This window comes from Aulostomus chinensis, chromosome 3 (assembly GCF_037954235.1).
Source record: "Aulostomus chinensis isolate RoL2024-O1b breed Wild chromosome 3, RoL_Achi_v1.0, whole genome shotgun sequence".
Classification (NCBI taxonomy): Eukaryota; Metazoa; Chordata; class Actinopteri; order Syngnathiformes; family Aulostomidae; genus Aulostomus; species Aulostomus chinensis.
In genome coordinates this window covers 7,596,083-7,623,692 of record NC_141322.1, presented here as the reverse complement: position 1 = coordinate 7,623,692, position 27,610 = coordinate 7,596,083, and the positions used below count along the sequence as shown (strand labels likewise).

At 40.7% G+C, this 27,610-nt stretch overlaps 1 protein-coding gene across 5 annotated transcripts in view; it reads left to right on the top strand.

The window, feature by feature from the left end:
• Positions 1 to 27,610, top strand: part of iqsec1b (IQ motif and Sec7 domain ArfGEF 1b) — a 196,428-nt gene that overhangs the window by 90,940 nt on the left and 77,878 nt on the right. Inside the window, exon 1 of one of the 5 annotated variants that reach the window (XM_086198429.1) lies at positions 22,065 to 22,098. The exons of the other annotated variants lie outside the window; for them this stretch is intronic. Within the exon in view, the coding sequence (XP_086054555.1) occupies positions 22,073 to 22,098 (26 nt within the window). The 5' untranslated portion in view covers positions 22,065 to 22,072. Of the gene's footprint in view, positions 1 to 22,064; positions 22,099 to 27,610 lie in introns of those variants that run through there. 5 annotated transcript variants of the gene reach the window in all.

Genomic DNA, 27,610 nt, shown 5'->3' with positions numbered 1-27,610 from the left:
GGCACGGTGGTGAAATGGTTAGCACTGTCGCCTCACAGCAAGAAGGTTCCGGGTTTGAGTCCTGGAGTTTGCATGTTCTCCCTGTGCCTGCGTGGGTTCTCTCCGGGTACTCCGGCTTCTTCCCACCATCCAAAGACATGCAATTCTGGACTAGGCTAATTGGATACTTTAAATTGACCGTAGGTATGACTGTGAGTGGTTGTTTGTCTATGTATGTTGGCCCTGCGATGGACTGGCGACCTGTCCAGGGTGTACCCTGCCACTGGCCCGTAGACGCTGGGACAGGCTCCACCTCCAAAACCTAATGGATATGTTTGTGTCATTTCCTGCGATGCAAGTAGACATTTAGAATACTTTGATGGAGCAGCTTCTGCTGTTTTTGTATATGTTTGCAATGATGACAGAGTCTCCTCCAATCTTTGAATGTTGAATCTATTAGCTGTATGCAGGGACAAATTTCTTTTGTTTTGCAATTCAGAGGCATTTGCTGATGGTCAATAGATCCTTATCAATGTAGGATTGTAGTGCTTATAATGGATAAATTAGAATAGGAGAATCTGATATGCTCAGTTGCTAGTTTTTTCTTAAAACCTGTCATGTGTAATTGTACAGCTGCCTGTCAGTAACTGACAATATATGCCCTCAGCAGCAGTTGCCTTCACTAATACATCCATTCAGGTATGAGATATAGCACTTGAACATCAAAAATCATTACTTCTTTACTTTGGACTCATTTGTTTTCATATTGTAAACAAGCAAGACTGTTACCAAGAAGACAGCTTCATTTTTGAGCAAGAAAAATAACCGCTGAATTAATTAATTACTGTATGTATGTATGTATTAATGTAATGAATTAATGTATGTATGTATTGTATGAAACATATCCACACTATGGATAGACATGATGTGTCTCAAATATGAAACACACACCATGCAAGGCACCAACCTACTCATCAATACGATATATATATAGGGCAAGGCAAGGCAGTATATATATATGTGATAGTTCCTGAATCAGTTTAACTCCCCTTGCAAACACACACACACATACACACGCACGCACACACACACACACACACACATACACACACACACACACACACACACACACTCCTTCATCTTCATCCTGCTGATGGAGGGGATTCATTGTTAATCTACCCCACTGACAAGGGTGTCTGTAGCAGTTTGAAGGGTTGTTATTTTGTAACAGGAGCAATTTAACACATCACAACATTTTGTAAACTATAGAAAAGCTAGCGGTTCTTTTTCTCCCTCAGAACAACCTTTTGAATATGAAATCTGACATAAAACCCAAGCACTGCTAAAATGACCTTTTTTATAGCCAAATGAAAGGAACCATGTGTCTCTGGGCATGAGTTTTGTCTTGTTGGTGTTGGAAAAGGTATATTTGTTTACAGAGCCTTTGTCTCTGCAGTTGTCATGGATATGTTTAGCTCCCTGGAGCCTTCTGACTGCCATTATGTTTCTCTGTTCATGTGATGAATAGTAAAATGGACTCCCCTTTGGCCAGAAACTCGTAGGATTCAGGAGAAAATGTTCACCTCTAAAGCCTATTCTGTTTCATTAAAATGAAAGTGATTACCATGAGCAGGGATTTGCACTTGATGTTTTAAAACAGCAAATCTATTTCCCTATGATGTAACCTTCTGACCATTGTAGAATGCCACTTGTCCTTTCTTTGCTTTGCCATGTGCAAAGTATTATCGTGTTGATGATGGCATTTTCCCCACATTCCCTCAGAAGTTAAAGACACTCGCAAAGAATTGCCCTTTTCTCATGTGAGGCAGTGGGGTGAAGGTGCAGTGTATCTGGTCTCAGCCGTGTGTTAGTGGGTGATCCAGGAATGAGAGACAGCTGGCGAATGACTGGGAGGCTGCCAGCGCATCCCTCAGTATCTGTCACACAAAGCCTATGCCTAAGAGGCTCTCAGAACAGAGGACTCACCACCTGGTATAAAGTGACACACAGATACTTGCTTCCTTCTCAAAGCTTTTGCAAGGCAGTCAGTATACCCATCCTCATGCCTGAGTGATAGAAAAGGTGAATGCAGCCCTTCGTTTAACTCTTTCCCCACTTGCGCTTTTTTTAAGTTGCCAGCCACCAACAGCATTTGAACATTTTCTTCTCTTTAAAGGCTCCAGAATATCTTGTGCTTATTACAAAAAACTGACCATATCAAAAAAAAATGAAATCTTCTAATTTAATTTTAAAAATCTTTAAGAAAGGCATCCATTCTTTTATCAAAATCTGTCATTTTCAGAGAAAAAGCTGAGAAATGTGTTTTTTTTTCAGGAATAAGTGATTTTCAAGCAAACACTTTCGTTGTTCTCATTCATTTAGGGCAGTGGTTCCCAACTAATTCCAACTCAGGGCCCACTTTTAAGTCTCAAAAATGTCCACGGCCCACATCCGACCACTGTCAATTCACCATCAGTGTCTTGTCTCTCTTTCCTTTTAATTCTCCTTGTTACAAGCCAGCTATCAATCCTTACATTCCAGTTTCAGCCATCAGCATCAAACGAAAACAAGTCAAGTGCAATGCAGTCCCGCTGCAAAGTGGTCCTGTTGATAACAAAATTTCCCATGTCTCATTTGCTTGTCACATGTCTGATACTTGAAGAAAAAAACAAAACAAAATCATGAAAATAATTTTCCAACATTTTAATATCCTTTTAAACATAACTGAGTTTTTACATTTAAAACATTTTTCTGTCTATTTTTATTTCTATATAATGACATTTCCATCCTGCACAAAAATCATACTATTTTGAAAATTATTTGGTGGCCCACTTGCAATACCTTCGTGGCTTCCTGGTGGGCTGCGGCCCACAGGCTGGGAATCACTGGTTGAAGGATTAAATCCATGAGACGAAACACAAAATATTCTGAGCATGGTTTAAATGCAGAGGACTTCTTGAACTATTCTCTGAGACTAAATTTCAGAATTTCCTGTTTTTTTCTTGGAATGTTAGCCTCTCTCCTGGCTGCATTATTTCCCTTTAAGTTTTTTTTTTTTTTCAAACGCATGACTCACAGCTGTTGAGATGGCAAACATGGATTGGCCAGTCAACAGCAGTATATAACTTTCACAAGAGTCTTGAGCCACCCTGCATCATACCCCTTTTTAAAACCACACTTTGTTTACTGACAATACATGTAGGTATTCAGAGTGAGAGGAAAATGAACAAGTATGTTTTGCTCATAGAGTTGATGAGGTTATTCTTGGTGTTAAGCAGCTATTTGGGCTTCTCCTATTAATGTGCGTTGGCTGCAGCAGTCGACACTAAAGCAGAGGTTTGCAGCATCTGCACCTCGCATCTCTGGAGAAGTGGTGTTGATCTCACTAAAGTGTGCCTGGCTGGGCCCCCTGGGAAGAGAGAAGGGGCTGTGTAGAGCTATAATTGATAGACTGACGATTCATCCTACAGTGCTTAGGGGAAAACAACATGCATGGCCAACCTCCACATACTGAAAAGTGAAAACACACACCAAGATGCTGAGAAACAGATTCAGTTCTATACATCACATGTATCATTCAGTCCTTGTAATCCCAGTGATTTCGTGTCTCTATATCTGATCTGTGCCTCTGCCACCACTATGGAGGTTAGTTGATGCCAAAGGGGGCAGTGACCCAGCATGACATCAGTCAGATTATTTGGTGTAGTTGTAATCAGCTAATCAGTGACCGACCAGATGCAGAATCATTTTGGCAACACTCGTTGTCTACGTACCCCTCACTAGAAGGGGCACATCCATTGCTGATCCAGTGAGGGCTTTCTGTGGGCTTCTTGAGAGCACGAACAAACACAAACACACTCATGAATAACAACAACCTCCATTTAAAGGTTTCGGACCACTTGAAACAGTGGAAAGAATTGGTGGTCATTGCCTTAAATTTTATATTTTGAACATTTAGATGGTGGTTTCCTCATGAAGCAACCTTATCATTCATTGGGAGTAAGTTTTTGTCTAATAACAGTAGATTTTTCACAGAGGCTATTCTCAGGATCTTGACAGCAACATGGCACCTCCCTGGAGGAGCAGCTTATAAACGTTATTCTAACATGGAATTAAACAGTAGAAATGAACATATGCATTACATGCGAGGTTTTAATGCTAAAAACGAATGAGGGTGTTGGCCATAAATGCTTCTTACCTAATGAGGCATTGCAAAATAAATTTAACAATGTGACTGCCTGCAATGAACATAACTCAAAATTATGGTACAGACAGTGCAAAAGGTTAAAAGGCTGAAGGAAGGCAGTGCCGACCTTCACTGTTGAGTGACAAGGAATTGTTACAGGTTCACTTTCATTCATAACTTTGTGCTAACATACATAAGCATTCTTTCATTTAATATCAGTAAACCTGTAACCATGTAAATGGATTCATTTTTATATGAGTTTTTCTACCTTCACGGTCAAAGTGCTTTACAGTGTCATTTCATTTACCCATTTACACACACACGAATGGTGGAGGCTGCCATGCAAGGTTCCATCCTACACATCAAGAACAATTATGGGTTCAGTATCTTGCTCAAGGACACTTCAACTTGGTCACCGGGGAAATTGAGGATCGAACCAGCGACCCTTCAGCCACTCTTCCTCAGAGCCATGCATGTGGTAACAGAATACCATATAAGTCATCAGGAGAATAAGTTGGTGCCAAAAAGAGGAACCAAGCTGTTCTGAAGCAGTACACATTTTGAGGTCAAGTATTGATTTGTCATAGCTGTTTAGTGAATAACAATAACTGAAATGGTTAAAACAAGGAAAAGCATTTTGGAGCAGGAACCCATACTGCTCAAACGCAACAAAAAAAGAAGGCCTGTGCAGTAAGTAACAAAGTCAAGTATCTGTTGCAACCCCAAGAACAGATGAGAAGACAGTAGATGAGGCCGGTTTCAAATGATAAAATGTTGATGAGGAGGTTACATACTTTCTCTGAGGGGGCATCCAAAAGAGTGTCCAAGATATCGCTACTCCTCCTGTACAGTGTATCATGGGCCTCACAGGGGCTCTATCAGGGCATGCACATATGCAAGTGGAATCAAATCAAATGTTCAGTCTGTACTTAAGAACTTGGTGCGTTCCATGTAAAACTTGACAGGAAAAGCAGAATATGCAAGAAAGTTCAATGAGTTATTTATGAACTTATGGATCCATTTTCATCAGTGTGGCGAGGACAGCTTTAGAGGAAAAAGGCAACCCTCCACACTGACGAAACATGTGTTCCCCTCTTTTTTTGCTGTCCCAGATCATTGTCACATAACTTCTTCCAATATTCTCATCCTGTATGTTTGTAACACTGTAATAGATACAGGTGGTCTCTTCCATTTGAAAAGTTTCAGTAAGAAAGCAAACTGAGGAAATGAAAAGGTTTGTTCACACATACTCCAGATAAACTGTTTATGAGATTCTTAAAAAAGTTAATTTACTTAATAAAAGATGACAACCCTTGGTAAAAAGTTCCTGAACATTTGGGGCCAAATGTCTTTTGCTATCTGCTGCTATATTGAAGTTCTTGTGTTTTTTTGACAACAGTTGTGTGGTTTTGTCCAGTTTCTGGACTTTTTGAATGTTTACTCCATTTTGCCTGCTGCCACTGATTATGAATACAATGTGTGTTATAACCCTTGAACCCTGTGTCACCATGCAGTCTTGGGTGTACGGGTAGGTTGACATAAACTTGAGGTACTCCAATGGGAAAGAGTCGCAGTTATCCAGGGTCAGAATCAGAATTAGAATCTTTCTTGTCGTTACACAAAAGTTTATTGGAAATTGTGGGCAATCCCACAATGAAGTGTGAAAGGGGCTATACAGAAAGACAACCACTCATACTCACAGTATTACCTACAGTCAATTTAGAGTATTCAATCAGCCAAGTCCCCATTGCATGTCTTTGGACTGTGGGAGGAAGCCGGAGTACCCAGAAAGAACCCATGCAGGTACAGGGAGAACATGCAAACTCTACACAGAAAGATCCCAAGCCAGGACTCAAACCCGGAACCTTCTTGCTGTGAGGCGACAGTGCTAACCACTGCACCACCGTGCCGCCAAAATTATAATTATATATGTATAAGAACTCAAACAAAGAATGTACATTTAGCAGCTGTTTTACAAGAGTGTATAATGCATAGTCTACATTAAGTATATTGCGCAGATAAGAATACAATAGAAACACAAGGCTACATGTGTATTATTGCACAGACAAAAGCGTGAGGCTCCATGTGTATATTGCATAAACAGACAATGTTATCAGTGTCCATTAATTATTGCAACAACCCTCAGATATGTGTTGTCTGTTTTTGCTTTAACTGCCCTGTACCGCCTCCTGGAGAGTAGCAGTTCGAACAGGTGATGTGTTGGGTGGGATGAGTCCTTCAGTATGCTGCAAGCTTTTCTGTGGCAGTGGGATCTGTATAGCTCCTCTAAGGAAAGGAGAGAGCAGCCAATAATCTTTTGTGCTGTGTTAATGACCCTCTGGAGTGCTGACTTTTCCCGAACAGTGCAGCTAGCAAACCACACCGGGATGCAGTATGTCAGTACACTTTCTGAGGGTCCTGAAGAACTCTCAGGAAGTGGAGTTGCTGCTGTGCCTTCTTGATTAGTATAGGTGTGTTGGTTTTCCAGGTTAGGTCATCATTCAGGTGCAGGCCCAGATATTTGAAGTCTGAGACCCTTTCCACACAGTCACTTTTGATATAGATGAGAAGTCCAGTATTATTTCTTTCGTTTTTTTGGTGTTGAGAACCAGGTTGTTTTTGCTGCAGCATGATGACAGTTTCACCACCTCATCCCTGTATGCAGTTTCAGCTCCTGCTGTGATGAGCCCTACCATTGTCATGTCATCATCGAACTTCACAATGGAGTTGCTTGGGTAGGTGGGGGTGCAGTCATATGTGTAGAGAGTGTATAGTAGGAGCCTCAGCACACATCCCTGCAGGGAGCTGGTGGAGAAACGAAATGCCTGGGATAGGTGGGGCCCACTTTGGCTCTCTGTGGGTGGTCACTGAGGAAGTCTTTGATCCAGAGGCAGGTGTGATTGGGGAGGCTGAGGTTGTTTAGTTTAATTATCAGTTTGTTAGGAATGATTGTATTAAATGCCAAGCTCAAGTTGATGGAGAGAAGCCTGGCATAGCTGTTCTTTTGTTCCAGAAGGATCAGAGTAATGTGGAGGGCTGCGGCTATAGCATCGTCTGTCGAACGATTATTCCTATAGGTGAACTGGTGGGGGTCGAATGTGGGTGAAAGTCCTTGACTTATGTGACTTCTGATCAGTTTCTCAAGACACTTCATGATAACTGGAGTGAGAGCCACTGGCCAGTAGTCATTGAAACTGTTGACGATGGACTTCTTTGTGATAGGGATGATCGTGGAGGACTTCAGGCAGGGTGGGACAGTGGCCTGTGCTAGGGACAGGTTGAATATTTTAGTAAAAATCCCTGTGAGCTGGTCTGTGCAGCTACACATCTGGTCTTCAGCACGCTACACATGACGCCGTCAGGTCTTGCTGCTTTCCTGAGGTTTACTGACCTTACCACCCTCCTCACGTCATGCTGTGAAGATATGGATGGTGTTGGCTGGTGAATGTGATGTAGCCACTTCTTGAGGTTTTTGTTCAAAGTGGGTGAAGAAGCAGTTTAGCTCCTCTGCTAGTGCAGCATCACCATTCACGGTGTTGGATCTGGGAGTTGGTGATATTTTGGACCCCCCACCGTACCTGCCTCAAGTTGTTGCTGAGAAGGGGGTCCTCAATTTTAATTTTTTAGTCCAGCTTGGCCTGTCTGATGACCCTTTTCAGGTTTGCCCTGGCTTAACTGTACAGTGCAACCTCCCTCGACTTGAAGGTGGTGTTCCTTTCTTTCAGGAAGATCCTGACCTCTCTTGTCATCCAGGGTTTTTGGTTGGCATGAACCCAGATGCATTTGTCGGAGGTGGTGGTATCTGTGCAGTGCTGGGTGTAGGAGAAAACAGATGTAGTGTACTCCTCCAGGTCCTGAAATTCGAAAGTACTCCAGTCTGTGTTGTCAAAACAGTCCTGCAGGTGTGAGGAGACACCATCAGGCCATACCTCAACAGTCTTTGTGATTTCTTTTGGGTGGGTGTTAGCTGGGGCAGCACAGTTGTGCAGTGGTTAGCACTATCGCCTCACAGCAAGAAGGTTCTGGGTTAGAGTCCCGGCTTGGGCTCGCTCTCTCTGTGTGGAGTTTGCATGTTCTCCCTGTGCCTCTGTGGGTTCTCTCCGAGTACTCCGGCTTCCTCCCATAATAATATCTCAGTTCCCACGTCTTTTTATTTGTTTTCAGCAATGGATTTGTGGGATTTGGACTTTTTTGGCTTTCACTGATCAGTGACATAATGTATGTCCATGATCTTTGAGGAGTTTGATCATTTAAGCTCAAACATTATTTGCAATCGGGGTAATTAAAAAATGAATGATTAGTTACATATCAGAGCGCTGAATAAGCATTACTTCAGCATACTTACCACTTATTAGTGCTCTTTGTAACACCCCTTGTAAAGTGGGGAACATGTATCCCTGAAGTGGCACTTCACCCTGCTTTAACCCCCATCCTTAATCCTGTCCCAAGCTCCCCTATTTTTTCCATCCATCTTTGTAACCGGTAAAGATAACCTGAATATCCAGTCATTAGTTTATGGTTAACTAAGCACTAGCTAATCAAATGAATTTACCATTATTGTGTTGTAAAGAAGTTCACACCCCAAACCAAATCCACAACACCACTGTCAATACAGTGAATTTATTCTGTCGAGGTAGAGTGGGTAGTTGGAAAGTTCCTGGTTGGTCTAGTGGCTGTGTCATACATTTTAAATAATGTTTATTGTCTTGTTTCCTTGTGCATATTAGAATTAGAGCAGATAAATTGGTACCTGTTACTGTTTGAGTGAAAAGGAAGAAATCAAACTGATGTCTTGTTTGGTTCACTCCAAGCACAATGCTGGCATCGCTTGTGATGCATTCATTAACCTACTTCCAAATAATTCATTTTGATCCACAGTAGCTAAAATGTTCTGCAAAAACAGTATGGCGTCTATGTGTTTTAGTTTCTCTCTCTCTCTCTCTCTCACACACACACACACACACACACACACACACACACACACACACACACACACACACTTGCCAACCCTCTTGTATTCTGTTGTTGTAGTATTATATATGATGTATTTATTATAGAAGGTGATGTCAATTTAAGATTGATTTTGCTAAGTATAAATAAACCCTGTTATATTTTAAAGATAAGTTGTCCTGGTGCTTTTGTCTGTGTTTTGTGATGAAAGCTGGTTGACAGTGTAAGTGCTGACCTCCACTCCTTCATTTCATCCTAGATATGATAGCATTTCCCAAATATTGACATTTCTGGATGAACACTCTTTTTGAGACTGCTTTTACAATTTTTGGTTATTGGTCCGGATTTTCTGTTAGTGCCCTGTTCTTATTATTAATTTTGATTAATAAGATTTATTATTTATTGAATAAATAACAAATTGTCTTTGTTTAATGTTATTTATACCTAATGACCAAATTTTGCTCCTGGGTGGGGGATACTAAAAATTATTCCAGTATTTTTTTCAGCCTAATATAAACTATGATGAACATAGATTTAAGATTAGCATAGGCTCTGTTGAGACCTGCTTATACGGTGTTTTTGGTTATCCAGTCACATGTGGATAGTTCTACATTCATCAGTTCACACAGAAGAAAGATGTCTTTCTTTTCTGCTCGATGTACAAACACCTCTATTTTTACCTTTTGCAATGAAGAAATGCATTGCTTTGACCCATCAGGCAGCAGTCACTGCCTATCAACCAGAAATTGAAAATAGAAGTACAAACCAAAACCATATGGACTGGGTCTCTACTTTTTGCCATCTTTAACCCAAACCAAATTACCCAAGCGGTATGACAAACTAAGATTTGGGACAGTATTTTCAAACATTTTGTATAATAATTTCATGCCATTGGCATGTAAATGAGTATGTACTACAATTACGCATGCTTCTCTGGCCATTTGTGATAATATCTCAGTTCCCACTCTATATGCAAGTAAACACATCAATTACTTCTCTTTGCTAAGTTTTCATTCTGTGTATTCACTGGAAACCATCTGTATTAATAACAAGCAGCTGTGCAGTTATATTGCTTAAATCATGTGAGATTAAATATCATATCATGTTTTGGCTTTTTTCACAGTGGATTTTGTCGACCAATATATTCTATGATCTTCTACTAAGATCATTTGGCACAGCTTGCCATACTTCTCCCATGTCTATCAGTTGAAAATTCACTGCAAAGAGTAAAGGTAAAACAATATTGACTAGATCTGTTCTTTAGTACATTCCTGGAAAAACAAAAATCAAAGATGTTTGATGCACTCATACTACTGTATATCTCTTTTGGCTTTTTAAAAGAGCAAAAATTGTTTTATAATAAAAATACGCCATTTTTGGGAATCAATAAGTATTATTAAGTAAGGCCCACCTCAGTAAATGAGGCATTCCTTCAGTGCAGCCTAGGATGTTGATTTCTTCTTCTTCTGCAAACAGAAATATATATGTGTTTATTTGCAAATGCTGTAAACGGAGTAGGTACGATCTGATCAAAAGAGGTGCCATGAGAGACATTTTAATCAAAGGTGTGAACTGATGTGCTTAGAGCTGTCCTGGTGATTAGCTCACTCTGGAGATGCACCTTTTAATATCTGCTTTATCACTTGTATTTCTGGTCAGCGGTGAGCAAAAACATCACCACATCAGATCGACATCTGTTTTGCCTGGGGTGTCTGATGAAGTTAGATAAGGAAGTAATTAAATGTCTCAATTCAAACAGTTAGAAAATTGTCAAGTTGAGACAAAGGGTCAGTGGCATGGTGGTGCAGTTGTTACCACTGTCACCTCACAGCAAGAAGGTTCCAGGTTTGAGCCCCGGCTCGAGCATGGGATCTTTCTGTGTGGAGTTTGCATGTTCTCCCTGTGCCTGCATGAGTTCTCCTTGGGCACTCTAACTTCCTTTGACAGTCCAAAGACATGCAAGAGGGGACTAGGCTAATTAAGCCCCTTTCACACTGCACCAAAAATGCAGCTGAACAAGGGGTTTGGGCACTCTGAAAGGGTCAACTCGACATTTCCACCCGTGTCCATGACCTTCCAAGTGACCCGGATGTTTAGCAGCTCCCCTCGGCTCTGCTCAGCTTGCCCGCAGTGTGAAAAAGGCAGCCCGCATTGTCTCAGGTTTCACACGACCTTCTTGTCACATTCTGATTTTGTCACTGTCAGCCTGTCAGGCTGTCATTGTGGAAGCTCCAGGGAAAAAAATAAAATAAAATTGGGTTGGGTGCTGCTCACTTGTCTCTCAATAAAGTTTATTATTTATTAGTAGTATTATATAAGCTGTAATAAGCATTCCTTTGCCTGAGATGTGGTGTGAGATATGACCCCGTCCAGTACTAGATCATATCAGTGTGATCCAAATAGATTTTCTGGTCATAAAGTTGATATGGATAAAAGATTAAATATGCTGGTAAAAACAAAAATAATGGTTTTTTTGTGTTACAAAAAGGTATTCAAAAGGACACAATAGCCCAAGCCTTTAAGGGGTTGAAGACCTGGTTGAACTTAACTGGAACTGCCAGGCTGCCAGGAACATGCTATTCTATCTCTTTTGACCATTGGCTTGCCAGTCTAATAAAGTAGATTAGTGCATGCTGCCATGTTTCTTCTTCCCACTGGGGGTTTAACAACACATTAAACACGTGGAACCATATGTTTGAAAAAGTAAACAGTTATTGATATTAATAAATATCAATAAAAGTACATACGAAAACAGATCCAAACTGGAGCAGATCCCTATTCTAATTGAGGGTCATGACTTTGGCCTGGGTAGCTCAACTGTTACAGACAAATAACTCAGCTGTTACAGACATGAGCTGCAGCTCAGACAAAAAGTGAATCTGGATTTGAATTAAGGCTGTACCACTGGAAGATATCTACTATTTTTTTCAATTTCAAGTTGCTGAAGCCTCTTGTTATCTTTAGCACAACTTAAGAAGTCTTTTTTTTTTTTTTTACAAAAAACAAAGAACCAAGTCCATACCTATAGCTACTTTAATGCAAGAGACAGAGGACAAAATCCAGAACTCATTCTGTGTTAGTGGATTCCGAAGTTTAACATCCCCTGTAAAGTGATTTTTTGACTCTCTCACACACTTACAGAGACATGCACAAATACATTCCATTAATTCAGTTCAATGACTGTATTCTTTTGCTTTCAGCTGCTGTAGCATACCAAGGAATAGCAAACAAATGAGACCTGCCAAGTGGACTTCATCACATGCAATCTGCATGCAATCAGCTGCACTTAATTATTGCGCTGACAAATCATAAAACCCATCACCTCGTGTCCATGCTGCTTCTTGTGTTTCCCCAACCATGTGCAGTAATGACGTAACCTGATAGATGTGTTTGTTGAGTTGTGAGCAGCAGGCTTTTTCAGTGATTGGCTTAATCCTTCTCATCTGGCCTCTAACACCTGACTTTGAGTGGATGACTATCTGACTCCACAAAACCTTCCTCTCTGGTGAAGAACATTGAAAGCATGTCTCAGTGTCTCACAGCACCCAAGTACCATCTGCTGTCATGTAAAATTGGTCTACATTTCTTCCTGCAAAGAAAGGGTCAAAAAATGAAAAAAATGAAAGTTTCCGTGCAACTCTCTTTTTTAATTAAATAGTATTTCCACTATATGCAACAATTCCATCCTTTGTTGTTTACCCTACAAATGAACCGGAAGCAAACCATATTGACATAATCCCAGCAGAAATGTCCAGGAGTGCTCATCATAAACTCATCTCCTCCCTAAGCCTGTTACATAATGAACCATTACACTCATTCGGTCCAAGGATTAGACGCAATGAGAAAGTCTCTTAGGGGGACAAAAACATTTCTCAAATCCAGATTTATGCTTCCTGACCATGTTGTCTCTTCTTTCAGTCAAACTTTGCCTTTGAAACAGCTTAAATGCTCTAACACACTCTTACTTGGCCTGGTTTTCTTGTATCGTGCTGAAGCACGATTGTCCTCCCTCCCCACTCCCCTGCTGGCCAGCTCTCACATTGCTTTCGCCCTGAGCACACTTACATCATCATTGAGCTGATTCGAGCTGTATGACTTTTATATCTGGTCAGGAATCTCACTTGTCAGGATTATATTTCATCACAGCAGTGGAATGGGATGAAAGAGATCATGTGGGAGTGCTGGATGGCACAGGAGTCAACCAAACCCCTTGCTATTTGGTTTAACGTACAGTGAGTGAGGCAAAAGACAAGCCAAAAATATTAGCCTCATCTTGCTGCAATATCACATGTTTCATGACAATTATTTTCCATCTGTCGAAATTTGTTGGCTAACTATGTGTATTACCAAAACACACTGGGCTTTATTTCAACCCATGTTCATCCAAACACAACTGTACCATGCCAAAACACACTTTTTCCAGTGTGTCCAGTGTGCATAGGCCCTAACATGGCAACAAAATGGCAACCCACCCTGCACCTTCTACCTGATAATAATGACCTCCTTAGTGTTAAGCAACAACATGCTTTGTATACCTTTGTAACTAATGTGGGTTGGAAAAGACGGAGTCAGGAGCTGGAGTTGGTTTCCCAGACAAATGTTTTGCAGTTGCAGGAGACAATATGTATACGTGATTGTGTGACAGTTGTCTGGTCTCTACTGCATATCATCCCTTAGCCTCAGTGTCACATTACTGTCAGGGACTGTGAGACAAAGACAGCTGTGATGGCTCAGGAGGAACAAAAAAAAGAAAAGAAAAGAGAAGCCAGTGCCTGAAGTGATAAAATTCATGAAACAAATAAACAAATATGTCAGGTAACCCACTGACTTGTATGGAATCAGAATTAACACTATGGAGTATGCACTTAAGAAAACAACACAATACAAGAATTCACATGTGGCCAACTAAGCATACCCTAAAAGGGTGAAGTTGTATGAGAGCAGCGTCTACCTCTCAATCCAGCAACTGTTCACAGGATGCCTTATACACCCCAAAAGACCACAAAACATTGCATAGTACAGGCATACAATGGGGAGGGGGGGGGGTGGGGGGGTGGTGGTAACGGTAGGGTATCAGATGTTTTTCTGATGCCATTTTTGCTGATTTACTTGAAATCATCTTCAAAGCCTATCACAGTCAATTAATTAAGTGCGCTGTCATCAAAATTAAATGCTCCTGTCCAGCAGCTTTTGCACAGGCAAGTCGGCAGAGGGCTATGTGAATTAACATGACCTTATTTACCTTATTTAAAGTATACTTTGTGAACTTCTAGTTCTGCCTCTGTATCATCTCAATCTCTTTACGCATATCATCTGCAAGACATGCCACATACTTATCATAACTTGTCACAACAGAGTCATAGTGGACGTAGCAGTAGAGGACATCAACAGGAAGGTGGGGGACATGACCAAACGTGAGGTAAAAGGGAGTGAAGCCTATTGTCTCATGGGCTGTGCAGTTATACATGAATGTCAAAATCTGCAATCTGTTCCACATTCCCATTACCCATTGCATGGTAGGGGTCATGTGAGTTCTTGGCACCTGAGACTTTGTGGAGCTCACTTATCAACCGACTCTCAAAGGCAGCACCTTGGTTGCTATGCATCCTTTACGGGAACCCAAAGACACAGAAATATTGGTCCCAGAGAACTCTTGCCACCTGCTTAGCTGTTTGGCCTTTTCATGGAAATGCCTGAGCCATCCGCATAAAATTGTCTGTAACCACCAAGACATCAATAAACTTATTTCTGGAGTCTTTGGCTGACAGAAGTCCATACAGACTAGCTCTAGTGGCCTAGTTAACTTAACGCTCTCCAGAGGGGCGCTTCCCTCAGGCTCAACCATCTTGCTGAAAGTGGCGGACATAGTCTCTCACATCTCTGTCAAGGGATGGCCAGAAAAACCTCTGTCTCGTTAAACTGAGGCACCTCAACTGGCCTTGATGTCTGACTCCATCTTAAACACCTTGCACAACCTCTGGCTTGAGTAAGTCAGGAACAACATATGGAATGTACTTTGTCTTGGTTCTCGGGTCTTTTAAGTTCCTATACAGCCCGCCATTACACACAGTGAGCCGATCCCAGTGTTTCAAATATCTTGTGACAGAGACAGAGTCACCAGACCTCTCTCTCTTTGAGGGCCTCCAACATCTCTCACCATAAGCTTGGACATAAGAGGGTTTCCTATCCTCCAGCCACTTATCACAGAGCTCTTTTATTCAATGTAGGCAGGTAATATGTCTGGTCCAGTAGGAATCAACTGAGATAGGTACTACACAATGTCAACTTCATGGGCTCTTGGGCCAGTATCCCAGTCAGTGTGAGACTGTTAGACAGCAGACACATCTTCTGAACCAATACATTGAGCGTGCATGGTGAGTGGGCTGCACGGGGACTGGGCAGTTTTGCTTGATGGGGAGGATTTCACACGGCCACTAGATGACCTGAAGATGTCTTTGGCTCAAACACTTGGCATATCTTTGGCTGCAGAGAAGAAACCTGCATAAAGTTCAGCAAGTACCCTGTGGCTAACATTCTCCTTGACATATGTCAAGGATGCAGGATGTGAGTTAAGGGGTTATTGTCCACCCAGACTGTGACCTTGTGGCCCTTTAACCATTGACTGAACTTGTCACAGACTGACCACTTCATACCCAGAAACTCTAAGTGATGAGCTGGGTAGTTTTTCTGGGACTGAAACAATGACTTGCTGGCGAAAGCTATCAGTCCGGCATGATTTTCACCTTCCTTAATTTGTGACAACACAGCACCTATGCCATCAAAGGAAGCATCAGTTGCCAACAGAAAGGGGTGTGTGAAGTCATGGTGGGCCAGGACAACACTGTATCAATGAGGATTTCAACTTCTCAAAGGTCACTTCCTGCTCAAGTGTCTAGTCAGATGCACATAACTTCCTGCTGATACTTTGGTTTTGTGTTTCTGTCCTCTCATTTTCTCACCCTTCAACAGATTAAAGAGCACCTTGGCAATGCCAGAATGGCACAATGGGCACAAATGTTGATAGTTATTTATCATCCCCAAAAATGATCTTCAGGGATAGGTCACAATCCATGACATTAGTGCTTGTCATATTTGTGATGCTCTCAAGTTTGCTTGGGTCTGTTCAAACTCCATCCTCATCTATTAGGAGGCTAAGAAACTTGACAGACATTCTGAGGAAAAAGCACTGTTTGGGGCCAATTTTAAGTTATGGCTGTGCAGCCTGTCAAACACATTTTGTAAGTGCTGCAAAGCTGTCTCCTCATCAAGTGCCAAAAATCATCTAGGTAGCACAAAATACTCTATATATATAATAGTTTTGGTCCCCGAAAATACTGGTCATCATACGTATATCATAAGTGGGTTGGAGAAGGAGGAGTCAGGAGTTGGAGATGGTTTCCCAGACACATTTATTGTAGCTGCAGGAGACAATATGTACACATGACTGTGTAAAAGTTGTCTGGTCTCTGCATGTCATCCCTCAGCTTCAGTGTTATGTTACATTCAGAGGCTGTGAGACAAAAACAGCTACAGCAGCTCAGGAAGAACAAAAAAAAGGAAAAGAGAAGCCCAGTAGAGTGCCTTAAGCAATAAGATTCAAAAAATAAATAAATAACAAAACAAGTATTTCAGGTGCATTATTAACTCTGTTACACCTTATTATTTTTCAGAGTGGCATTTTTAAATCACTTTTTGTGAATCTCGGGGCATATACATTAAATGTCCCACTGATAACATAACTTTGAAGCCAGTAGGCCAGAATAAAAGTCTAATATGATCGAGTGCATGATTTTCTTTGGTAATGGCAGAGAGATGAGTTTCAGTGAGACATTTTTGTGGATGCCCATTTGTGTAACTCTCTGGAAAATTGCAGGGGATTTTGGCAAATTTTGGGGGGGGGGACTAGCCACACATTTAGGTGGGTTTCTCGTTCCACGAATTGCATGATCCTCACAAGTTGTACCTCATTGTAAAGGTGATGCAATGGATGCTGGTGTCAAAATCTTTACAAAATACCTTTTCTCTACTTGGAACTAACCCTAAGTTTGGGGTGGTGGATCAACTTGTCAACTTGAGTCGATTATCATGTAGTGTCTCACAAAGCCTCAGCTGAACTCAGGTATGTGTATCTGTAGTATATGTGAATCTGGTAATGCGCCCCTTGGTTATACTGACAGCCACAGGTACGTTAGTGTCAAACTCCAATCCAGTTCTTCCTATACCAGTTGCATAGGGAGAATCAGGCTAAAAATGTTGCTGTTGGTATCGCTTGAGCTTGTCTGAATATGCGTAGCATTTGTTTTATAGACGTAAGCTGATGGCCCCTGGGGTTTTAATTACCGGTATCCTTTTCTGTGGGAGGAGTTTATCAATTCGTATGTACACTAACTAATATGTACATCTAGCAAATGATACAGCACTATTCATCAAACTGTCAAACTACACTTTCTTCTTGTCTGTGAGCAGGCTGAAATCATATCCCTTATGGATTTGTTGCATTCTCTAAGACAACAGAGCACTGAAGGGAGGGGGGGGGGGGCGGGGGGAGGGGGGTCTGGTGGACACAAAGCCACGGATTGGATCTGTCCAGGTTGTGTCCAAGAGAAGGGTTACAGTCAGCAAGTCTCCGGAGAGGACAGTGCGAGAGTTTTGGTTTTCATCCATCACTATTGTCATGACAACCACTGTAAAGGCCCTGCCTCTAATTGATGTTTCCTCTCTGCCTTGCCTGTTGTCATATCAGACATTCCCCCAGTTCTGCTAAGGCTGAGGGATGTGCAGCCCAGTGCAGTAGCCTGTGAAACATATAAAACATATTTGGCTTTTATGTCATCTGCTGAATAATACTACAGCTCTTTATTTGTTGGTAAGTAATTTTCCCACTTTTGCCCATGCTCAAGCCCTATTTTGTATGATTGGCACCACTGTCACTTTCCTCTCCCTGATTAGGGCACATATACTCTTTAGTTTACTGAGTCAGAAAATTGGCATGGCTGAGATCCCTGCTAGAACCATTATTTGCTCATTTGCCAGCCTGGACATTTACCATAAAAGGCACCCATTCTGTTCATTATCCATTCCATCTTCTCCCTCTGAGACTCCACAAGAGTATCTTTGGTTGATTCACAGTTTGAATCTTTAGTGATCTTGTGGTATAATGGCCCTTTATGTAACCCTGAATTTATTCCATGTGTCAAACAGAAATAGAGGCTTGCTGCCAAGAAACCTGGCATCCAGTGCTCGTGAGCAGTGCCTCATATTTTTGCAGGTGTGCAAACATGATTTCACATCACTGAAGGAGTTCAATACATAATCATAATGTAAAATCTTGCCACTGGCATTAGCATTTTAATAGCTAAAATACCTGGCATTACGTAGCACATATTTGGCTGTAAAGGCTTTCAGCATTAACTGCAAATAATGTATTTTTTCAACTCTTAATGTGATAACAGCCAATATGTAAAAATAATGACCAAAATGTAGGAACCAGTAACACAATAACTTGTCAAATATTATTATAGAGATATTATATTATTGATTGTGTAAAAAATTTCTAATTTAAAGTAATTGAAGGCTATAATGTAATAGGCTTCAGAGTATTCACAGCAGGTTTTTTGTTTCTGTTCATCTTAACTTTATTCAACACTATCTAGTCTGAATGACATTCCAGTGTTGTTGCTGTAGATCCAGGTGATGCAGATCAATGAGTCCGTCTTGCTCATTCCTGGCGTACTGCTTGATATCACCAATGTAGAGGAAGAGACTGATGGTTGGCCCACTCAGGAACTGATATCTGTACCCACTCTTGGTGAAAACCTGACTGATGTTGTGCAAAGGCAGGTTATTGGCTGGTAGTTGGATGGAAGGTTCCCTTCTGGGGGTCCTTCATAATCCGAACCTGTCCTCCCTTGGGTTTACCACTCTGGGTGGGTCCCAGACATCAGCAGCTGGTTCAGTTGTGCTGAAAAGGCATTGATGGCATGCGTTTCTTCAGCCAGAAGGTGTGGATCATGTCAGGGCTTGGTATTGTCCAGCTTTTCATACCTGACACCCTGTCTTTGATGTCTGCCATTGAGATGGTTACTGGATCTTGTTCTGTGATAGTTCTGTGGTCTTCGCTTAGATCCGTTAGCCACTGAGCATTGATGTTATGTGATGATTCCTTCTCCCATTTACTCTTCCAGTATTTTCAGTCTTAGTCTTTGGTGAATCTGTTCTTATATTGTTACCCTGCCACTGACAACTCACTTTTTATAGTTATTTTCCAAGCTGCTGCATTCCTTAGCCATAATCAGGTCGGGGGGGCATGCATCCAAATTTGGGTCAATCTAAAAATTCAGTGGTGTTTTCTCTTGGACATGACAACCCCTCCATCCTTCCATCCATTTTCTATACTGCTTATCCATTAAAGGGGGGGGGGGCTGGAGCTTATCCCAGCTTTCATTAGGACATCCTGGATGGGTTGCCAGTCAGTGGCAGGGTCATCAAGGCAAGGCAAGGCAAGGCAATTTTATTTGTATAGCCCGTTTTCACAAACAGTTTGTCTCAAAGGGCTTCACATGGCATCATAACAACATCCTCTGCCCTTAGACCCTCACATCGACTGAGGAAAAACTCCATAGAAAACCCTTTTAACAGGGAAAAATCTGAGAAACCTCAGGGTGAGCAACAGAGGAGGGATCCCTCACCCAGGACGGACAGACGTGCAGTAGATGTTGTTACAGACAAGAAAACAGTTTACAATACAAAATGTGGGAAACACGGAAATGTTAATAACAGCTGAAGAAGGAAGCTTCTGGTAGGGGAGGCAGGGAGAGCAAGCCAGCTTGATGGGGGACTGGATGGCAGACTGGTTCATGGAAGGGGAGCGCAGGCCGGTGTAACAGTAGGGAATAAGAGGGGGGGGGGGGCGATGCAGGCGGCGGTTGGGGCTCTGGTGGATCTGTGGAAACACAGAGAGACTGCGAGACACCAAGGCCAAACTACAAAGTGCAACAAGTAATGGTAATGACAGTTCCAAAAATGTGCAGGGAGGAGAGGAGGAGAGAGGGGGAGAGGAGAGGAGAGGAGGGAAGGGCTCCATGTAACCAGATGTGTCCCCCAGCAGTCTAAGCCTGTAGCATCATCAGGCACACCTAAGAGTTCAGTATCTTGCTCAAGGATCCTTCGACATGGTCACTGGGGAAAGTGAGCCACCCTACTTCTCAGCCATGCTGCCGGGTCATGATACAAACCTGATCAAATATTTATGAGAATTTACATTTTCCTAAAAAGACACAAAAACAGAGAAGTTAAATTAGAAATTTTCATTTGAGTTTTGGACTTTTGTTTGGCCTGTGAAGCTGTCACTTTGTAATTGTGCAAGCATATCATGATCAGAAAATGGGTTGAGAGACAAAATAATGCTTCCATAGAACACTTAAACTTTAGCTCCACCTCATAAGCTGCAAAATTAAAACCCTGGTTTTCTATTGTTAATGAACAACCATTTAAGAACATCACATATGTAGATGATGTGGTAGTAAGGAGCTCCAGGTCAAAAAAGGTTAGTTTAGTTTACTGGATGCATGCACCAACAGCACCACAAAAAAATTCCTTGTATGTATAAGATTGTACTTGGCAATAAAGTCTTTAGGTATTATTCGGCGAGGTATTATTTCAAATTGGATAGAAAATAACTATAAATAGATATGTTAAAAACAGCCTTCTCACCCACGAGAATTGTAGTCCATCCAAGCTTTTCAAGTATCTCCTGAATGTAATCTCTGCATTCTTATACTCAATTATAGTGTTTGCCAGAGCAGCTCATATGGAGCAGTCCTAAATGTGATCAAAGTCTTAACCTGCCCTGACATTTGAACAAGGGTCTTCTTACTGTGGTGGGCTTGTCAGCTCTGTACAAGGAGTAAAGAGGAGGATTTGAATCTCATATGCCTTTCCCACTGCGGACCTAGCCCCAACAAACCAGTGGTTTCCATAGAGACTGGAGAACCAATCCTGTAAGCTCCTCTTCTCTGTACAGTAAGCAGATACATAGTATGTTACGTAGAGCCCTTTACAGTGAGATAATCCCTGCTTGGTCAACACGCTTGAAGTAGAAATAGACCAAACATTTGACAGCCTGGCACACTAGACATGGGATGCAGTCATATTGCAAGAGCAATAAATACGTTATATCCATGATAACAACTCGATTACATGCGCAAATATATTACATAGTCCCTTCATGATAAAGCTGTTTCCAGGGTGACTAAAATGAAGTAGCAATTCAAAATACATAATATGGTGGAGCATGTTAAAGTGCATCACACTGCTAAAGCCACCAAGCATTAATAGATATTGCCCATATAGATGGGAATAGTGTAAAAATGTAAATATGTACAAAAGATACCTCCTGATTGTCTTGATTTTCCATTTATTTTATTTTATTTATTATATATTTTTTTGTATTACTATTTTTGGGATTGTGTTTCATTTCTATTTATCTTATTTTATCTATGTCTTCGAAAGGTTCTTCCTCCTTATTTATCTTTACAATGAAATGGAGCACTGCAATTCAACAATTTCAGGCAAGGGATTAATGAAGGATTTCTGATTCTGATTAAGTCCACTGAATTGATGTTATGCCTGTACATGACTAGATGAAGTAGTTTAAATGTAGTAAAGAGTATTTGGCTGCTACTAATGAGATGTTTAACACTGGTTACATCATGAGACTACTGTACAAGAGCCATCAGCATCACTGTGACCAAGCTTGAATTAGAAGCAGCCAAGGGTGTGTGTGTGTGTGTGTGTGTGTGTGTGTGTGTGTGTGTGTGTGTGTGCGTGTGTGCGTGTGTGGCTGGGGCAGGGGGGGTGATGAGTGATGGAAAGAGCTTTGACAGCATGCTGGTCAGTGTGTGTGCCTCAGCTTTCAGCTCACCCACACTAGACAGTGAGGTTCCCGCTTTTGCTACAATGACTCATAGAAGCCACAATCACTTGTGAGTACTCATGGAAATGTTGCATTCTGGGGGCTTCAGGGAGATGACATGTTAGTTGAGGAAATATGAGGGATAGAATTTTGATCTCAAAAACTTGCTGAAGTAGGGCAAAATATTTTGTGGATATGGGAATGTAAAAAGAGTCTTTTTCCTCGGAAATCAGGAACTAAGTTATTATTTATACATTTGTCAAATCATTACATAAAAAGGTATTATTTATGCACGTGCTTCTCTATGCAGTGGTCATGTATATATGTCATGTATATTTTTTGTTTGTTTGTTTCCTTGTTGGAAGCCAAAATTGCCAGAGGTGCAACTTCAAACTTTTCTGCTGCACTGACAGAATTAAAGGTGGATGTTATTTGCATAGAACTGATGATGTCACACCAGCAGAGCTATTTTTAGCAAGGGGTCTGAAGAAGGCAGTCTTTTTTCCTCCTTTCCAGAGTTATTACTATTCAAAGCCTTTTACCAGTGCACCCACTTTCTTAGCATGCTTGATATTGCTATTTTCAGTTCTGCTACTGAACACTTTTATGGCACTTACACAGTTCCACACAAAGCCACTTTAATTTTGTTTTCTAAAAGAACACACAATCGGATGTTTAAAAGCTACAATTGCAGGACTCAGCGAGAAAACTGTGAAAGACAAGAAAGAGAACTTAATATCTTAGCACTTCTGAAATGTTGATTTTCCACAAGTCATAGATCATTTCTGAGAATAAGTCAATCATAAATATTTTTCCAAAACTAACAATTGGATTAATGATTGCTGCTTTACTGAGGGGCAGCTGCATTAGTAACCTTTTTTCACAAAGTGCAATTAACATATGCATGTATAGAGACATCACTAAAAACACATCATGCCTGCCAGAGGAGTGCAGAATATCATTTTGCACTTTGGACACTCATGCATGTGCATTCATGCGAGTGTTGAGAGAAAAGGTTGAGCTTTTCACAAAAACATAGGAGGATAGGCTACACCAGATTTGTGAAAACTGCAATGTATGAATGTGTGTGAAGAAGAATCAGAATTCTGTGCAATTTGGCACAGGAAGTTTTACTTTTGTTTACCTTTTTGCTCTTTTTGCTGCAAAGTGTTACTGCAGTAACTTTTTGCTCAGTTTAAGTTTTGTTTACATCTGCTTCCTCCTAAGATCATGGGAGAGCATTAGTGTGAGGCGCTGTGCTGGTCTGATAATCTTAATAAGGGCCTGTAAAGTATGACATTATTTTTAAATGTTGTCGTGAGTGCATGTTTAAGATTAGAAGGAAGAACATCTTTGAAGATTCTCCTTTGGTGCATGATGCAACCAGATTTTATAGTTGGTCAGGATTTTAAAACCCCAGTACTGCACACCTTGTTTTGGATTATTTTAAAGAGAAGAAGAGACAGACAGTAAGATGACAATGAAATGTAGATGAATGAAATTTTCTTCACAATAACTGCTGGTGATATGAAATCAGCAGGTACATAGTTAAACTATTCTCATCCTTGAGCAACTAAAGGGAGCAAAGAATACAGCTGAGCGACAGATGAGAAATATGGTACATATTTGAGAGGGTTACCAAGGCAACCAGAGCTTGCAGTGTCCATGAGCAACAAAGTGTGAGTGACAAAGCAACCACAAGGGAATCTTATATATGTATGCAGTTTCAACATTGAGCCTGTGCCACAGTGTTTATACCCAAACACGATGCAATGCAGTTAACATCATGCCTAAATTAATAGTAGTCTGAAAAAAAAAATATCTTGAATAATTTGTGGATTAAAATACTGGGGAATGAATCATATGGGCTCAAGCATCATGAAAATAATCACCAGCTGGTGGAACAAATGTTCCCGTTGCCCACCGAAACCGACTGTAAACCTCAGTGGTAATCAGCAAGCTTTTTTAAGGGGTAGCCATGTTCCTCTGTTATCCAACTCTCCCCTTGCAAAGCTCATCTATTCATACCAGAACATTCAGTAGAATCTTTATTCCCTCTAATATTCAGGGAGTCACATAAAAATCATTTTTTGTGCCTCTCTAATGCTGGATTGCATAAAATGTAGCCTCCATCTGTTATACCCAGGGCTTGCCTGGGTTGAGAGGGTTTTTATGATATTACCAGACAGCTGCAAAGCAGGGGCTTGATCAGAGATCATGTGACCCACCCAAGCTCAAGGACGCTGGTGGGTCTGAGTGAATAATCCTTACCCTCACATAGTCAGCTTAGCAACACACACAACATGAGGCTGCATCATAGTCCGCCTGCTTTGGCTTGTTAGCAGTGTTTTCCTGTGTGGAGAAGAAAGAACAACTCCTCATTCACCACATTCTTTATTGTGCAAATCCAGGTGCTATGAAGTTCTAATGGCTACATTATGCATTCTCCAGTTCAGTTCTTGCCATGGCCCTAATGAGCCTTTTACTGACAGTGAATTACTGTTCGCAGATGCACTCAGCTGCCTTTCTTATAAAACACTTACAGTAGTTTCTTGTGACTATATGAGGTTTCTCTTAATCTGTCAAATAGAGTCCAAGAATGAGGGACACTTTCAAAAGCTGGAATCAAATTCTCATATATTTTGCAGTTGCAACGATGAAAAAGTTATCCAACCAAAAGTGGCACAAAGACTTGTGGAAACAGATACTGGTGTTTCATTTGTCATCCGCTTGTGGGTGACATAACTATTCCTGCTTGGAATCACTGACATGCTGTACTTCAGACAGTTGGATATAAGATATACAACTTCACTATAAGTTAGAAGTTTCCATTTAGACTTTTAATATTGTGTGTGTACATGGCTCCATCACAGCTGCTCAGTGGCAGTAGATCAGAGTGTGATTTTACTGAGCAGTCTCCAGTTGTGAATGTGTAACTGTGTGAATGTGATCAGGTTCAAAAAGTCATTAAACTTTCCCCAAATAATAAGGCTTGTCTTTTTTTTTAAATAGGGAAACTAAACATGGAGAGTGCATTTATAGATATTTCTGGCCACCTTGAGGGCCATGAATCAAGCTGTAAGCATAATTAGTTTTGTAAAGATGGCAAACATTGCATAGTTACTCATGCAGCAGAACATGGAGCATTAACATTCATTTATAATCATAATTTCTGGCCAGCTAGGGAGTATAATTAAACACTCACACTCCTAAATAAGGTAAAGCTGTTTGTTGTGTTTGCCGGGCCTATGCAATCGTGCATTGATATGGTAAACAAAGGCATATGGAATTTTCACCTCTTTTTTGAGATTACGTTAGACTGCTGATTTGTTGCAATCCTTGTTTGAAGTCACTGAATGTTGTCATTCACACTGTTATTGTGCCAGCAATGTGTGAAATGTACATGTAGATTAAAATGACGTATATACATTTATCTACTGTAAGTATGCATGTGTGTGTGTGTGTATATGTGTAGCTGTAGTTCAATAATACATGCTAGATGACAGTTATATCTGATCTACTGCAACACTAAATTTTAGATTGACTGATTGATTTTATTGAAAAATTCTTAGTCTGCATTTTTCAACAGCACATACTATAGGGCTCACTCCCAGGCTACTTTTTTCACAATAGTTAATCCCTCCAGAGGCCTGGCCACTTGTCTAAAATTAAGCGCTCCTGTTAAATATTTAAGGGCCACCATGGTGAAAGTTTAATGTCTTTCTCACTGTGCACCTTATACCATGACAGATCACTGTACCAGTGTCAAACAAATTTTAAATTATTAAACCATGAGGTAATGTAATCTTAAATGTTGCTGTTCCATACCTCTAAAACAAAGTCAAAGAGCCACAGAGATAGAAAAACTGTAGCTTTGTAGCCCCACAGTCTGTGTGTGCGTGCGTGTCCATTTTGCATTCAGCAGTGTTGCCTTCGTTTTTTGACACATTGGGAGAAAAGCTTTGCTGCACACAGGAACCTGTTTTTAGTAGGCAGTAGTAATTACAGACGGAACCTGTCAGATGGTCCATAAAACTGCTAATAAAGAGGAAACCTCATATGGGCATCATCATCGAAGCCATAAATAGATGTTTCATTTGCTTTGCTGCCACCATTTGTTTAGTATTGATCCCATTGTAAAGTCTCTTTCATTACAGCAGCTGAGAGATCAAAGCCTCCTCTTTCTTCAGGAATCTGTATCCATCCACAACTCACCATTATAGTGATCTGTAGTCAGTTATAATGTAACAAGCATCATTTAAGATGTTGTTACACACAGACCTGGCTGTCTTGATCAAAGAACAGTTTCATCATCAGGCAGTTCCTTGAGAGAAGATAACTGGTCACTAATTCTTAATATCACTCTCACGACATGCTTATCTGTATTTAGAACCCAAGAGTTAAGCTGATTAATTCTTGAGGTAATTAACGCAAATTAAATAGACGACAATGTTTATTTACTATTCATAGTGCAGTGGCCTTGGGTTGTGTTATGTCACAAAAGCTTCCTGACAATCTTGAACTGTCATCTCAGTCATTCTGATCCCTCTCAGTGCCAGTCTCAATCTGTCTGTATTCTGTCCCTATCATTGAGCCATCCAATTGCAACGAGACCTCCAGATAGCACTGCAATCCATATTTTTAATGAATTTTTGGAATATATCTTTTATGAATTTTGAGCACAAATAATCACTACATTCTAACTCAGTCTGATAAATGCAATGGGTATAATGATACATTGATTTGTAGTGATACATCAGTTTGTAATGATATAATTAACTCTATGCACAATCCAAATAGTTCCATTCTTGGATCCATTCTCATAGGTGCACCTTTATTTTGGAATTCCTATTGCCATTTTAGTATCGGCTTGATTTTATTCTTTTTAAAACAAGAATAGATTGTCTTTCATCTTATTCAATGTAAATGATTCATGGTCATGTTTTTTTCAATTCCAGGGACTAAATTCTGATTGCAAATTATTAATGAATAAGCTGATAAAATCTTGCCTTATGCATATTGTGCTGTGTACTATCATCCTAACCTGTGACTAAACTGAGCCATTATTAATCATAGAACCGCGTGCCCTAATTACAAATTTAATTTGAATGTATTTCTTCCTCTTTTGTTGTTATTATTATTATTATTAGTAGTAGTAGTAGTAGTAGTAGTAGTAGTAGTAGTATTATAACAGATGAGTGCCTGCTGAGCAACTCAAACATTTTGGAGATGAAAGCCAACTGATGTCCTCATCAAGCTCAGTTATCTTGCTGAAATAAACTAATTTTGTTCATGAAACTTGAGAATTACACTCATCAAGTTGTTGACAAAAACAGCTGATGGGTAGCTGGAGAGAGGGAAAGTTTTCTGTGAGCTTAATCTAAAACTATAAGATATGCATAGCTTGATGGGTGAGCTAGCCATGGAATCCCTACAATACTCTGTGTTTCATGGAGGCTCATCTGCTTCCTGGTGTAAGGAAGGCTTGGCTTTGTTGGCATCCTTCAGGAGAAAATAGGTATCAATGTGGTCTGTGAAATACTGTACTGTGAAAGAGTTTGAGACAGTAGATGTACTTGTAC